The 17,667-nt window shown below is 31.4% G+C and overlaps 1 protein-coding gene across 1 annotated transcript in view; it reads left to right on the forward strand.

Moving 5' to 3' along the window:
- Positions 1–5,774: 5,774 nt before the first annotated feature.
- Positions 5,775–17,667, forward strand: part of LOC130895663 (mothers against decapentaplegic homolog 6-like) — a 78,834-nt gene continuing 66,941 nt past the window's right edge. Inside the window, exon 1 of the mRNA XM_057803101.1 lies at positions 5,775–6,436. Within this exon, the coding sequence (XP_057659084.1) occupies positions 6,055–6,436 (382 nt within the window). The 5' untranslated portion in view covers positions 5,775–6,054. The remainder of the gene's footprint in view (positions 6,437–17,667) is intronic.

The raw sequence follows: 17,667 nt of genomic DNA on the forward strand, positions 1-17,667 counted from the left end.
TCCCCCTTACAGAAACGAACCCTTGTTTATTTTTCCTGTAGTCCACCCCTCGAGATGATATTAATAAGATATAAGTTTTGTGTGAGTTTCCGGTCACGTGTTGTTTGTTGGTTCGTTTTTATTAATTTAATCGTAAGGCCGATTCGTAAACTTGACTTTCCGTTTGCTGTTACAAAATTAAAAACATTGAAATGCATTAGACCATTCGTAGTTGCCGTTTCACGTCGCTGGCTTTCAACATAAACGAATTTTATCTTTTCCCCTCGACGGTTCGAACAGCCAATAACAACAGTTTGCGTTTGACGCGTGATTTTGACGTATGACGTTAGAACGTAATTATTTCTTTTTCCGTTTGCTTATGGCGGTCTTTTATTTCCGTTGACAGCTGACAGCAACGACGAGGGTGTAGAATTTGCTACGTCAAACGTCACGAAGTTTATGAGTCGGCCTTTAAAATTTATCGCTCGCACTTCGATGAATTTACCAAAAAAAATGTAGAAATTGATTCATATAAGGAAATAACCGAGTCATAAGCGTTTTAGAATGCATGGTTTGATTGCAAAATGTGAAAAAGATTTTCTCAAACTGGAAACAACTTTTATAAAGGTTCGTTGTGAGAAAAATTAGGTTTTATACAAAATAATCACACAAAATAACGCAGACACTCTATTTTAGTATATTGTTAAATAATTCCAATCGACTTAAATACTAGAAAGTTCGGAAAGTAGCGATATTTACGAAGTTTTCTATTTATAGTCTATTTTTATAAGCGAGAGAGTAATAAAACCTAATTTACAATTCAAAACTTAGTATGATCATTTTAATTATTATTACAGAACTATTTTTATTTTTTTATTAGTCTTTTTATGATCGAAAACTATACCGAACAATAGAAAAATATTTGGACAGGCCAGGAATCTTTATTATCAAAGATTTATTCAATAGATTCGTTAATCTCAAATAAATAATGAGCTGACGCCGGCCCTGTTTCCAAGAACTTTTCCACAAAGCAAAGGATGATCTACTTAAGCAAATATGTCAAACTGCGCTCTGACGTCACAAATTACACGACATTACTCCACTCTATAGTAAAATGTAAACAAACATAATAATAAATAATATGGTTAATGTGAAGAGTTTCTTAAATTGTAAAAATATATAAGCACTAAAAAATTAAAGAAATATTAACTGGACTTAATATGAACATACTTCTTGTCAATATAACAAAGTGGAAAGTTTTCGGGGTTGTTGTAATTTGTGACGTCACAAAATTAGGTTGTGTGGGGAAGTGGGCCGTCCTATTCTTTGTGGAAGAGACCTTGACTTGTTTCGACGTTATAATTATTACAGGTAACTATGTTATCTACTGTATTATTACATGTAGTATTACAGTTTCCTGTAATTATGTAATGTAATGTATAAATTCTTCACTAAATTGCATAAATAATAACAAAGGAAACGATCGTGTTCAGAACTGTCATATATGTCAAAATTTGTACGAAAAATAAAACTTTTATTGTTAATGGTGATACCACACACCATCCTGAGGATAAAGTAAATACAAAATCTTCAGATAAACGTAAAATAATGTCAATTTTATAGAAATTATTTTACATATTATTAGAATAATTCCCGTATAAATTGGGACTGAAAATGGCGTGTCTCGCGCATCTCTATTCACAACATGAAGTAAACAAAAGTTATAACTGGGGCGAAGGAAGTATCTCGTATATAGTATTTATTTGTTCTAATGGTATATGGAGTGAAAAATTAATGACAACTGAACAAACAATCTGACAAACGACGTCGATGGCGGTTTTTTATCAATTCAACTCCGTCCGGCGTATATCTAAAGAGATTCGACGCGACGCTTCGACGGACGCCTATCAAGACGGAATTTTCACAGAGGCGACACCAATGAGAGTGTCGTAAGGACAAATTAACTTTCTACTATAGTTTTAAATATATTTCTTTATCTCTCTTATTAGTTCCGTTTAATAAAAACCTCATATGATGATTCATTCCAACAATGATTCATCGTTGCCACTTTTTATTCTAGAGATTTTCTTCTCATTAATTCAGTTATCTTCACATTTCGCCGTAAGAGGGCACTTCGAACTGGCATTTCTCTTATAATTAAACTAATATGTAAAAATAGAAATGAAAACGATAATAAAATTGAAATATATTTATATATGATAATATATAATCCAATTTAATTAACTACTTTAAACAATAAAGATAATATAAATAGTTTTGTAGTTGTTTACATTTAACGATTTTATAAGTCACATATAAAGCGGTTTATTGTAAGCAGAAATTTGAATATGACACATTTTTTAAACTGTATTTCTCTTTTTCCTTCAAAATAACCAAAAATATTTTGAGTGACTTCCCTGAAGAATGATAGTAACGAGATGGGCGCCCCCACGACGTCCGTCTCAGCCCGTCGCGGCGATCGTCATTAGGTTTCAACGCCCGCCGCCTGCCAGACGGACGCTACCGCGACGTTCTTTCGGAAAACATCACTGATTGCCGATTGATTTGGTTAACTCGTTATTTTTCATGTATGTAATGTGAATATGATTAGATGTGCTGTTTAATATTTAGGAGGATTGAGTTAGATAATAACAAATATTTTGTTTTTTTTTTTATTTATGGAATGAGGCCAAACTTTAGTTTACGTTTTAGTTGCTTGATTGCTTTTTTTATATAAAGAGAATGTAATAGATACTACAAAATTAACATGAAAAATAATAAATGTGATATCCATTGAAATTGTTGATCATGTGGAGTAAAAATGGCGGATATGTTTTACGATAGAATCGGAAGATGTCGTTACCGCTTTTAGAAGAATTACAAGTTGCATACATATTAGGAGAAATCTTGAATATTCATTTTATCAACAGATAATTTCTAATTCTTACGTTTACTTTTTTGTAATCATAGATATAGTTGTACTTTTTAGAAATAATTTGAAAAACAACCTGGTATAATTACATATAAGATAAATCATCACGAAACGACTCTAGCCGGTTCATTATTTGACGTTTACAGTATTATAAATATCAGTAGAATCTAAATCGAGAATCTTCAATTGATTTTAGTAGTTTTATATTAATTAATTGAAATATATTTATGATAGCTTCAATTTAAAGTATTTAATTAAGCCTTGTTACGATGAAAGGTGACACGAATTTTTGAATAACAAAGCCCATGCTGGTACGGAGATGGTGCCAGCGAACATTAAGAGACGCGACATATTATTTTTGTTGAGACACAAAGACGAGACGGAAAGTCAATCTCGTAAACAAGAAGGGACAAATAGTCAGTTTCTGGTATTGTTTAACCTATTATTAACAGAAATACTTTGCCGAGGGTACCGTATATTATTTTCAACGTAATAATGTTAAATAAGGTAATCTATGTGTTTTATATCGACATATGGAAAGCACGGTCGGAAATGACAAAAGAAGACAATCAAATTTATACAGTGGTTGATCGAATTAACTGAATTAGATTTCGATTGTTTGTTGAATAATAACCGCAGAATTAAAAATGATCATTTTACTATTAGTGCAATGGTTTTTATGTAAATTTTATAGTCAGTCAGCTGATTTACGACAGCCATCATTTTCTTTTAAGATATACGGCAACGTCGCGCTATCACTTATTTCGTTTTGCGGGCAGCGCAATTCTCATCATTTAAATATGTTTATATTAAATATTAGAATAAATATTTTCAATAACTTCTTATGATAAAAAATATAAAGTATATGTATAGCATCTATTATTATTCTTTTTCATTGTAATAGACTACGCTGTTGCCAAATTTTGTCGCATATAGATCAACATTTAGTTTAAGTCAAAATATCGAATTATTTATCGTTTATAATTACTTGAACCTACTATATTATATATATTTTTAACATTTTTATAAATTTTGTATTCGATTTCTACTGATTATTTAGTCAATATTTTCATTTAAAAAAACTGAAATTCTTTAGTTGTTCCTTTCGATACGATCGTGATCGACAGGTTCATTCGGTAATGATCGGCCATTTGCCACTGCTACGGTTTACAAGAAACTAAACAGCCGCGGTCATAAAATATAAATCAGCTACAACGTTGTCAGTTTTGATTTAGAATCAGTTATATGGATCATCGATATGTAGTTTAGTTAGACTAAAAAAAAACGTATAATCCTTCTAGATTTGTAGAATTACTCTGGCCTTTAATATTATTCAAATTTTGTTTAAATTAAAATCAATGGCGTGATTATCACTCTTAATACTGTAACTAAGTATAAAAAAAGAACAAATTTCATTTAATCAACACAAAAAAATCCGATATTTAAATTAGTTATTAGTTTGAGATTCGTAACTTGATTATATTTTTGTTTGGTAAATACTTAACCTACCTTCGTTGGAACCAATTTGGCAGCATTGCCGTTATAACGAAATTATGACCGTTGCTGTTTAATATTTTGTGTACGGATTTGTCGTCCAGTAACAATTATCATTAGAGATTATTTTATGATTGTATTTATTAGATTATTATATAAAATGACGAATATATGTAAGTTTTTGTTCTCACAATAAATGTTAATAAATATCAACGTGTGATTGAAAATAAATATTTGCGTCTTCTATTTTATCGAGGGCCGAGACAAATCGGTGTCTCGACTTTATTGTGTGATTCATGGAAATATAAATTGTGTGGGAAAATGAGACGCAGTTAATATAATGAAAATTGAGTGTATAAAATCTATAAATAGCGTTTTAAAATGATGATTTAGAATATAATAATTGGATTTTTTTAGACAAAAATGGTCATTTCACTATTTCTACGTATGTGTTCATTATACGAGGGGTTTGCAAAATTTCATCTGAATTACCAGTATTATAAAATTTAACATATAATTTGGTTTGGGAAGTGTTTATCTGACAGATATAGAGTAAAGTGAAAAATACTCTAAAATAGACAATGTATGATATAAATCAAAATAAAAAAAATTTGTTGACGTAGATTTTTTTTTAACCCATTCTAACTAGGATAATCATCGTCTTTAAAAACACGGTGGAGGGTCGATTGTGGTTTGGGGATGTTTTGGAGGAAGAGAGACTGGAGATATGGTAAAAAAAGGGATTTTGAAGAGAGGAGCTTCTAAAAAATATTAAAGGAAAATATGACAACGATCCCAAGAAATCCTCGAAGCTGCGCAAAAAGTATTTGACAACATTGGAAAGAAAAAATGTACTGCAAGTAAGGATTCAGCCCTCACAATCGCCAGACCTCAACCCGATTGAGCCAAATAGGTGAAATTATTATAGAGAATGCCAAATTTGTTCACCGATATAATAAAATCAAAATGGAGTTGGATCGATGAATAAAAAAATTATGAAAATCTGTAAAAATTGTTTAAACTATAATATTCAATTGTTTTTTTTTTCAAATTGTTCGACAATTTGTGAAATTTTCACTTTCCGATTCTTTATTGGCCAAAAAAGTGTGAAAAATTTTGATTTTTGAACTTATTTGTCGTATTTTGATAAATATACAAACTGATACTGAAAATATAAATTTTTTTACGACCCCACTTCCAAAAATTTATCCAATAATTGATAATTTTCAGCTGGGATATAAAAATCGTTATGAAACTAGTTTTTTGTAGGATAATTTTAATAAATTACGTTTTATATCGTGAATCTTCGCGAAGTCCGTCTCTGGCAACTGTATGGCGCCACTTATCCCTACCAGGAGTCTAGACCGGTCTCACTTTGCCGGTCGGTCCACGATAAACGAACTCGTCGCGGTCGTGCCCACCACCGAGCAAGGCAAACATCCAACCAAGCGCGGGCCAGTCGACGACAAAACGTCAAGCGCGAAACATCGGAATATCGGAAACGGCGGCGTAACCGCGAGTCTCGCCAACAAGTGATACAACAGAGTGCGAACGGTGTGTGGTTAGGTGTTGGAAAATAAAAAGTGTGTGCGATAATAATAATAGTGGCCCCCAAATGCTTACCTTGCGCGAAAACAGAATCGTCTTTGATGTTCATGTTCCGCAGCAAGAAGACGAACCTCATTAGGCGCCTGGAGAAGGCCAGAAAACGTCGAGGCAATGAAACCAGGCGTTCGGTTGAGGAAGAAACGGAAATCGCCGTCGGAAATATTTATAAAAAACTCCAGGAGAATCAATTAGAAATGCTATTGCGAGCCATAGATACGAGGGGTCACGATTTGAGTAATTGTGTTTTGTTACCGCGGACACACGGCAACGGCGACGAACCACACGTGTTGTTCTGTCAAATGTGGAGATGGCCGGATTTGAGAAAGGGCACTGTACTGAGAAGGTTGCCGATGTGTAGATCGGCATGTGATCTTGTCTATGATTGCTGTAATCCTTATCATTGGAGTAGATTATGGCAACCTGGTACGTATTTTTCAGTATATTTTCGGTTTAATAATCGTTATTCTTAATATTAAATAACTGCAGATTTATTTATTACTCAATAGTCCAGTAAAATGCGGATTAAATCAGATTTTTAATAGAAAAAATGTGTTTTGCCAAAACTTTTTTTGGAATATCTCGAAAACGTGATGAGATACAAAAAAATATTTCAAACGAAAAATATAGGAATTAAAATTATCTATAAAATTGTTTTTATTCACTTTCGACGTATTCGCTATAGAAATCAAGATATTCACAATAAACGATTTATGTAGAAGGTACTACGGGTTACATAAATGTTCGTTTAAATTACTTAGAGTACACTGAACTGCACCGAGGGCCTTTTCACACACTACATAACAGCTGCAATAAAACTAAAATAGTAGTTACATCGACGATAACGTAAATAACAAGTTTGTGATAGTGATAACTAAAACTAAAAGTTAAAACTTATTTAAACAAGAGAAAAAACGACAAAAGGGTGAACGATTTTCTTCTTAATTACGCGCTATGAGTCATCACAAGTTCCTGTTTGTTCTCGTCCGTTTTTTTGGCCAGATTTAGTCCCATGCGACTTCTAACCTCGACAGAGCAGATTTCGAAACAAGTTTTATACGTTTTCGACTTCATTTGCGACCGTTTCATTTTCTACAGTGTAAAATATTTGATTTTTTCTTTTAGTTTTTCATTGTTCCAGCTAAATTCGTCTATTTATTTCGTCCTATTTCTGGCAATCCTTTATCCAAACATATATTTATAATTGTGGTGCGTGTTTCATTATTCTGGTCGTTCTGCACCTGTTGCTTGTCTATCTAACTACGAGGTACGTTTGTAAAGTATACGTACTCCGATTATTTGGGTTCGGATAACAATGAATCTACACAATTTTCTATTAAAATTGAAACTATTAAAGAAATTATTGAAAATTTGATAAATACGAATTCTAATCTTACGTTGACATTCGGTTTTTTCGAAAATTAGACAATTTTAAGGGTAAAAATTTCAACCTCTATCGTTTTATTGATTTAGGCTTGTTATTATCTATTGGCAAATAATTTTTTTGACCGTGGGTGTATAATATGTTAGGTTTTTATGTATTCTTGAGATTTAGTTTGGTTACCATGACTAGATATTGGTTTTAAACCATCTGCAGAGACTGGAAATCTGGATCCATACGGAATAAACTGTAGCTTTCATATAATAGATATTTTTTTTTTGGTTTTGCTGTTTTTACACAGGATAAGGTATATTATAGTCAAATAGACGATGAAACGTTAGTTAATAATTTTTTTAATATCCCGTTTCGTACGTAGTTTTTTTTTTATTGAGCGCAAGTCCGATCCTGCAATAACCTGCTTGTTTACGTCTTCAAGTATATACGGCAGATATTCTGCCGACTCGTTTTTTAAATTTCCATTAAGATTCAACTCGGTGGAATGTCACCTGATTTTTTCCTATACGAAAAAAGAGGAAAGAGACCAGTCCCCATCCGACAAAAATTGACATATACCAAAACATACGCGGACTCTGGATTGAAATGGTACAAATAAATAAAGAAATGACCTTCGCGGTCTTAGTGTCACATATTTTAGGTAAACAAAAATATAAGGTTACATTATATAAAACAATAAACGTTTACACACCCATATATGTATACAGGGTGTTTTAAAACACCCTGTATACATAAATTTCCTTAATTACTTATTCCTTAGACTGTTTGATATATTATTGCATCTAAATGTTCTTGATTTCAAGTGTATTCTATTTTAAAATTAGTATTTTTTAATAATTTTTGAAAATAGCTGTTGTCAAACTGAAAACTGCTACTTTCCTGGCTAATACCCGGTGGAATATTGAAGAGCGTGATGTCGATCGACCTTTTTTTACGATATTAACTACATGAACCAAAAAGAGACGTTCTTTGACGTCGTCTTCGGTTCGGATCTCCAGCCAGGGTTGTTATACCACCCTAATGAAACGTAGTAACGTCGAAACTAGCCAGTCGTTTCTTGCGGTAACGTTCAGGAGATGATTGCTCGTATGTAATTTAGATGGGTAATTCCTCATATTTTTTTATACGTATGGAACGTTATGAAAACACGTACTCGTCGAGTAGATGCGTTTTCAGATTGAATTGAAAGTTTTTTTTTTGTTATGTCGTATTACGAAATCGTTTTCACCGAATTTCAACAATTTCCGACTACCAAATCGGTCGACAGTGTGGAGGACGTATCACAAATTCTCAAAAATGGGCTCTGTTGCCGACGCGCCGGCTTTTCAACCACCGTTATCTGTAACGACTAACGAAAATATGGAAACTGAGGCGCTGACGTTGATTGGGCGGTGTGACTATCAGGACAACTTCAAATATAACGCGTGCGCTATCGAGTTTACCGTCTGCGTCTTCTCCACGTTCTCCACGACGATGGTTTCGATCGTAGATTGGATTTTTTTATCTGGAAATGCTCGAGAATTTAAGTGAGCAAATGGACAACCATCAAACGTCGTCGAGGATTCGTTGAGTGGCCCGCACGGTCGAGTGACCTGACATCTCGTGATTTTTTCCTTGTCGAAGACCGCGTTTTTGCAAGAGGACCGCGCACCCTGATTAATTTTAAGTCAAACCTTCTTTAATTGTCAACGAATCTAGTTTATTACTAAATTTTATAAAATTGAAACGTTTATCAATATTCTAATTTCATAAAACTTTTTTTTTTTTTTTTTAATAAAGTTGAGTTTCTTTATCGTGACTACGCCCCTGCTCTCATTCTTCTTTTAAAGATAAATCCCGGTGGTTCGATTCCAAGTAACCAACGAATAATTTAAAACATTCTAACCGCCTTGTTGCCAGATTTAATTACAAATCAATCAAAAAGTTATACACTCGATTTAATATAAACAATTTATAATATATAATTAATAATTTCGCATATATAATTACTATAAAATCTATTAGTATGCAAAAGATAATTTAGAGTTCGAACTGCGAATTTTGTTTCACCATATATAACGTGATGAATCCGTCCCTGTGTAAATATAGCACTAGGGAATATAATAGCCATCAATAGTACATTAATAGAATAGATAAAAGCAGTTTATTTTTCGTATGCTTATGCTAATAAGATTAAGGTTTGATAAAAATAGATTAAATAGATAAATTAGGACACCGACAAAAGTATACATATACGAGGTGTATGCCAAGAAATGCTACCTAAAACGAACCCTCGTAGAAAAAGGAATAACTGAATGTGGGAACATCAATTGGCTTGAAGTTTGAAAAAGGAACCATCTTGTACAGCAGGGATACTTACATATCCCCTATTTCATACAGATACTCCAGAAACCTTCCAGGAATTGAGATAACTCGTGATAAGTTTTTTGTGTCAATTAAATTTTCTTTTTTTTTTAAATATTTTTTATATATTTAAATATGAATGCAACACGTTCTGAGTACGTTCACTATTAAAAATGTCAAAGTTTATGACAGCAATGTCAGATTTGACATATGTAACTTCGTACATTTAAAAAAATGTTAATCGAGTTTTAACTTTAAATTTCTGTATCTCAAAAGTAGCTAAAGTTGATCTGGTTCCCCTGTATTTTGAACTTTTCAATTATCTTTATTCGACATAACCTATAAATTTTTCATTCGTGTAATTTACGGACACGAACTGTATAAGAACCTTGAGAAGAGATATATAATAGATAAAAATTGAATTTATTTCATAAACATCTTTTAAAATATAAAAAAAAAACAAATCAATATCAAATTAGATCCGTATCTTCCCATTCAAGTGTTTGTTTTACAATATAAAGAACCATTTAATCTTTCTTTGGAATGAAATTCTTAATTCTACAAGTGGGCGTGGTTTAATCTCCTCGTCCGACTACCCACTGTTCCCAAGAATGTAGGTAATTATCCAAACTTAGATATTATACAGGGTGTCTCTGTTTACGTGTAAAATACAAATTCCTTTCCCTAATTCATTGATATTATTACAAATATTTTAAATAATATTTACGTTGGTGGCAAAGGAGGTTTTAATGTGAGGTCGTTATACAGGGTGGGCAAAGTTTTAGTCCCTTGAATCTGTATCTTTATAATAACTGTACTGATAATTAAAAAGCTTATCGTTTTCCAATTAGCTGAAAGTACTTTTTTCGTCGTAATCTTCGCAATAATAATATGGAAATGATGAGAATCGTGTGTATTTAAACAGGATGTTTAAATTGATCGAGGAAGTACCACAAGTTACTTCGAATACATAGAATATTAATTGGTATACCGATGTAAACAAACCGATTACTTAATAATTTTTATAAATTGAAAATTGGAAAGATGAAATTGCATCTGATTCGTTAAGTATTCATTAACGGTTATATGTATATCGATAACAGTTACCATGTAAACAAGAAACTAACGTGAAATGACATTTATTAACACCTTCAGCTACAATGGGAGACATAAATATGACACTTACAAATTATGTTTTTCTTAAATCAATTTATCTATTTAACTATTATAATTTTGGAAACAGTTTCTATGTTTTATTTTAGAAGGTGGAAGAATCAGAGTAATCCAAAGCCATTATTGAGTTATAATTCAGTTTAGAGCTTTATAAATACTTTTTGAAATATTTAGAACAATCCAGATCTATTTTAAACTGAATCTCGAAGCCTGTACTAGAATTGGAACGTCCTAGATCATTTTTAAACCGATATGAAGAATTATTGATCGATTGGGAATGATTTTTAACCATTTTCGAACATTGAAACTTGAATAGAAAGTTTTTTCATAATCTCAAGAGTCTTTGAACAATCTAGAACAGTCTAGACCAATTTTGAACCAAATTTTAAAACCTGTACTAGAATTGGAATGTCCTAGATCATTTTTAAACCGATATGAAGAATTATTGATCGATTGGGAATGATTTTCAACCATTTTCGAACATTGAAACTTGAATAGAAAGTTTTTTCATAATCTCAAGAGTCTTTGAACAATCTAGAACAGTCTAGACCAATTTTGAACCAAATTTTAAAACCTGTACTAGAATTGAAATGTCCTAGATCATTTTTAAACCGATATGAAGAATTATTGATCGATTGGGAATGATTTTTAACCATTTTTGAACATTGAAACTTGAATAGAAAGTTTTTTCATAATCTCAAGAGTCTTTGAACAATCTAGAACAGTCTAGACCCATTTTGAACCAAATTTTAAAACCTGTACTAGAATTGGAACGTCCTAGATCATTTTTAAACCGATACGATGAATTATTGATCGATTGGGAATGATTTTCAACCATTTTTGAACATTGAAACTTGAATAGAAAGTTTTTTCATAATCTCAAGAGTCTTTGAACAATCTAGAACAGTCTAGACCCATTTTGAACCAAATTTTAAAACCTGTACTAGAATTGGAAAGTCCTAGATCATTTTTAAACCGATATGAAGAATTATTGATCGATTGGGAATGATTTTTAACCATTTTTGAACATTGAAACTTGAATAGAAAGTTTTTTCATAATCTCAAGAGTCTTTGAACAATCTAGAACAGTCTAGACCCATTTTGAACCAAATTTTAAAACCTGTACTAGAATTGGAACGTCCTAGATCATTTTTAAACCGATACGATGAATTATTGATCGATTGGGAATGATTTTCAACCATTTTTGAACATTGAAACTTGAATAGAAAGTTTTTTCATAATCTCAAGAGTCTTTGAACAATCTAGAACAGTCTAGACCCATTTTGAACCAAATTTTAAACCTGTACTAAAATTGGAACGTCCTAGATCATTTTTAAACCAATACGAAGAATTATTGATCGATTGGGAATGATTTTCAACCATTTTTGAACATTGAAACTTGAACGAAAAGTTTTTTCATAATCTCAAGAGTCTTTGAACAATCTAGAACAGTCTAGACCCATTTTGAACCAAATTTTAAACCTGTACTAAAATTGGAACGTCCTAGATCATTTTTAAACCGATACGAAGAATTATTGATCGATTGGGAATGATTTTCAACCATTTTTGAACATTGAAACTTGAACGAAAAGTTTTTTCATAATCTCAAGAGTCTTTGAACAATCTAGAACAGTCTAGACCCATTTTGAACCAAATTTTAAACCTGTACTAAAATTGGAACGTCCTAGATCATTTTTTAGACCGATACGAAGAATTATTGATCGATTGGGAATGATTTTCAACCATTTTTGAACATTGAAACTTGAACGAAAAGTTTTTTCATAATCTCAAGAGTCTTTGAACAATCTAGAACAGTCTAGACCCATTTTGAACCAAATTTTAAACCTGTACTAAAATTGGAACGTCCTAGATCATTTTTAAACCGATACGATGAATTATTGATCGATTGGGAATGATTTTCAACCATTTTTGAACATTGAAACTTGAATAAAAAGTTTTTTCATAATCTCAAGAGTCTTTGAACAATCTAGAACAGTCTAGACCCATTTTGAACCAAATTTTAAAACCTGTACTAGAATTGGAAAGTCCTAGATCATTTTTAAACCGATATGAAGAATTATTGATCGATTGGGAATGATTGTTAACCATTTTTGAACATTGAAACTTGAATAGAAAGTTTTTTCATAATCTCAAGAGTCTTTGAACAATCTAGAACAGTCTAGACCCATTTTGAACCAAATTTTAAAACCTGTACTAGAATTGGAACGTCCTAGATCATTTTTAAACCGATACGATGAATTATTGATCGATTGGGAATGATTTTCAACCATTTTTGAACATTGAAACTTGAATAGAAAGTTTTTTCATAATCTCAAGAGTCTTTGAACAATCTAGAACAGTCTAGACCCATTTTGAACCAAATTTTAAACCTGTACTAAAATTGGAACGTCCTAGATCATTTTTAAACCGATACGAAGAATTATTGATCGATTGGGAATGATTTTCAACCATTTTTGAACATTGAAACTTGAACGAAAAGTTTTTTCATAATCTCAAGAGTCTTTGAACAATCTAGAACAGTCTAGACCCATTTTGAACCAAATTTTAAAACCTGTATTAGAATTGGAACGTCCTAGATCATTTTTAAACCGATACGATGAATTATTGATCGATTGGGAATGATTTTTAACCATTTTCGAACATTGAAACTTGAATAGAAAGTTTTTTCATAATCTCAAGAGTCTTTGAACAATCTAGAACAGTCTAGACCAATTTTGAACCAAATTTTAAACCTGTACTAAAATTGGAACGTCCTAGATCATTTTTAAACCGATACGATGAATTATTGATCGATTGGGAATGATTTTTAACCATTTTTGAACATTGAAACTTGAATAGAAAGTTTTTTCATAATCTCAAGAGTCTTTGAACAATCTAGAACAGTCTAGACCCATTTTGAACCAAATTTTAAAACCTGTATTAGAATTGGAACGTCCTAGATCATTTTTAAACCGATACGATGAATTATTGATCGATTGGGAATGATTTTTAACCATTTTCGAACATTGAAACTTGAATAGAAAGTTTTTTCATAATCTCAAGAGTCTTTGAACAATCTAGAACAATCTAGACCAATTTTGAACCAAATTTTAAAACCTGTACTAGAATTGGAAAGTCCTAGATCATTTTTAAACCGATATGAAGAATTATTGATCGATTGGGAATGATTTTCAACCATTTTTGAACATTGAAACTTGAACGAAAAGTTTTTTCATAATCTCAAGGGTCTTTGAACAATCTAGAACAGTCTAGACCAATTTTAAACTAAATTTTAAAACCTGTACTAAAATTGGAGCGTCCTAGATCATTTTTTAGACCGATACGAAGAATTATTGATCGATTGGGAATGATTTTCAACTATCTTTTTTTCAATTTCAATATCTTTTATATTCTTCAATACATTTACCAGCAACATATCTGTATTTGAAATTGATTTCAAATAATTTCCAAAAAAAATTTATTATCTACATTTATCTAAATGATAAACTAGATTCATTAAAAGATAATAATAGATATTAAATCGTAAAAATAAATGATGAAACCTGTTAAATACGAAACAAAAGGTATGAATCATTTATGATTTAACTTTTACTTCCACTTCCCAAGTACGATCCTGATACAATTTATTCTACAATAAGGAATTTACTAATTTTATGTTTGATGCAACCGGTAAATCACGACACACCTGAGGCTGTCGCAGCTTTTTGTTCAGTTCTTTTTATTGAATGAAATATAAGCAGTGAATGTAATTTTTGGTAAGTAAACGAAAAGTATGTCAGTTACTATTGTGTGAATTCAACCGCTGTATCCATTCAATACTATCGCATACCAAATCCACCTAAATCAGAGGTATATATCACAAAAAAGAAGAATTAATAGTGTGAAGTGAATATTTTGAAAATAAATGGATCCTTTTTTGGTTTTAGTCGTAGATAATGAACCTTATCGTACTCAGAAGAAACAATTCGACTTCTTTTCAAAAAGAAATATGATAATGACAGTTCGATACTTAATTGTTGACAGTTTTGCAACTTGATATCTTATTTACACTACCACTACACCAACACTCAAAATTAGTTCAGATTCTGAGTCAAAAGTTTTTTTCTCCAATTCTCTCATATTCAAAACTTTTTAACTCGCCTTGTATAATCAAGGAAGAGAAGGTATATTTTTTTTATGATAGTATCTGTGTTTTTCTTTCGATTTTTTCATATTACAACGTTTCAGTTTCGAATCTGTAGTTAATATGAATTTTTATAATGATTTTCTTGAGAAAAAAATTTGTCTTAATTTACACCCTGTATAATACGCGTATGTATGAAATTGAAAAAATTTAATGAGACTGATGAGTAAGTTGGAGGTTTTGTCAATCGATTAATGCCATAAAGTCATCAATATCTCTCATAGTTTTGGATTTATTCAATTTTATATACGGGGATGACAAAAATATTTAGAAAATATTCCGGTTTTGTGCAAAAATTGACAACTTTTTTGAGACCTGCATATCATTTAGCTAACATCCAAGTGTAAAATTTGATCAGATTCGGAGACAAAAGTTTTTTTCTTCATTTTCATTCCACAGTGCCTTTGAAATATCGAATTCCGTTCCAAAAGCTCAAATTCAAAACTTTTTAACTCGCCTTGTATATTTTTTTTATGATAGTATCCAAGGTTTTCTTTCGATTTTTTCATATTACAACGTTTTCGTTTCGATTTTGTAGTTAATATGAATTTTTATGTGGATTTTTTTCAGAAAAATATTTGTCTCAATTTCCACCCTGTATACTACGCGTATGTATGGAAATGAAAAAATTTAATGAAACTGATGAGTAAGCTGGAGGTTTTTTCAATCGATTAATGCCATAATGTCATCGATATCTCTCATAGTTTCGGATTTATTCAATTTTATATACGGGGATGACAAAAATATTTCGAAAATTTTCCGATTTTATGAATGAAATTTGGGACATTCGACAACTGGCAAATTACGAAAAAAAAAATAATAATTGACAGATTTATGTCCCTAGTATATTACCTTCCCGTTTATTTCATATCGATTCGAAAAACAAACATCTTCCTCACATTTGTCATCGACCGAAAAAAAAAGAGAGAGAGAGAGAGAGACGTTGGCGCCCGTCAGGTAAAAATTTACAGAACTGAGCCGAGTAACTCGACGTTCTCAATTTTGAGCCCACTCCTTATCTTATATACCGTTTACAAAATCCTCATGCCATGCCGTTCATTCTTGTAATCAAAGTGTATGCGGGAAAGTAAAAAAAAGTAAGATAAGTATATAGTTTCCGAACCCACGGTTTTTGTCTCGCCGAGAGGCTCGTTTTATAGTACAAGAAAATTTTTAAAAAATTATACCGCGCGGAATGTATTCAGTTTATTAAAATTAATAATCGATCCTCGAGAATTTTTTGAAACTGAATCGAATTAAAAGGAAAATTAATTGATTGCGACGTAGTTTACATGGGACAGACATCTCGGTATTTAGAAAATAGATTAAAAGGACATCGATACGATAAAAACCGCGTTAATATACAAAAATATGCATTTAATTATAAAAATTTGAGAATTTTCTGAAACTGAATCGAATTAAAAGGAAAATTAATTGATTGCGACGTAGTTTACATGGGACAGACATCTCGGTATTTAGAAAATAGATTAAAAGGACATCGATACGATAAAAACCGCGTTAATATACAAAAATATGCATTTAATTATAAAAATTTGAGAATTTTTTGAAACTGAATCAAATTAAAAGGAAAATTAATTGATTGCGACGTAGTTTACATGGGACAGACATCTCGGTATTTAGAAAATAGATTAAAAGGACATCGATACGATAAAAACCGCGTTAATATACAAAAATATGCATTTAATTATAAAAATTTGAGAATTTTTTGAAACTGAATCGAATTAAAAGGAAAATTAATTGATTGCGACGTAGTTTACATGGGACAGACATCTCGGTATTTAGAAAATAGATTAAAAGGACATCGATACGATAAAAACCGCGTTAATATACAAAAATATGCATTTAATTATAAAAATTTGAGAATTTTCTGAAACTGAATCGAATTAAAAGGAAAATTAATTGATTGCGACGTAGTTTACATGGGACTGACATCTCGGTATTTAGAAAATAGATTAAAAGGACATCGATTCGATAAAAACCGCGTTAATATACAAAAATATGCATTTAATTATAAAAATTTGAGAATTTTTTGAAACTGAATCGAATTAAAAGGAAAATTAATTGATTGCGACGTAGTTTACATGGGACAGACATCTCGGTATTTAGAAAATAGATTAAAAGGACGTCGATACGATAAAAACCGCGTTAATATACAAAAATATGCATTTAATAATAAAAATTTGAAAATTTTTTGAAACTGAATCAAATTAAAAGTAAAATTCTGTCGTTTTCGATTTATGGGGTTGGCACATTTTGTTGCAACGTATCGATATTGAACGTATATAACAAATAACGAAATTTTCTCGTACTATAACGATGATGAGAGGACGAATTCCCGTGTCTGGGTGCATAGGCGGCTGCGGCGACCAACGAAGAAACATTTGAAGATAGTGCAGGCGCCACAGCCAATTCTGATGGGTGGCATGTCGCGGCGTTCGTTCATATATCTATTCATCTTCGTCTAATTGACGTTTTGTCTCTGTTACCCGACCGGAGGGAAAAAGCAACCGAAATAATAAT

The sequence above is a fragment of the Diorhabda carinulata genome, chromosome 6, assembly GCF_026250575.1.
Source record: "Diorhabda carinulata isolate Delta chromosome 6, icDioCari1.1, whole genome shotgun sequence".
Classification (NCBI taxonomy): domain Eukaryota; kingdom Metazoa; phylum Arthropoda; class Insecta; order Coleoptera; family Chrysomelidae; genus Diorhabda; species Diorhabda carinulata.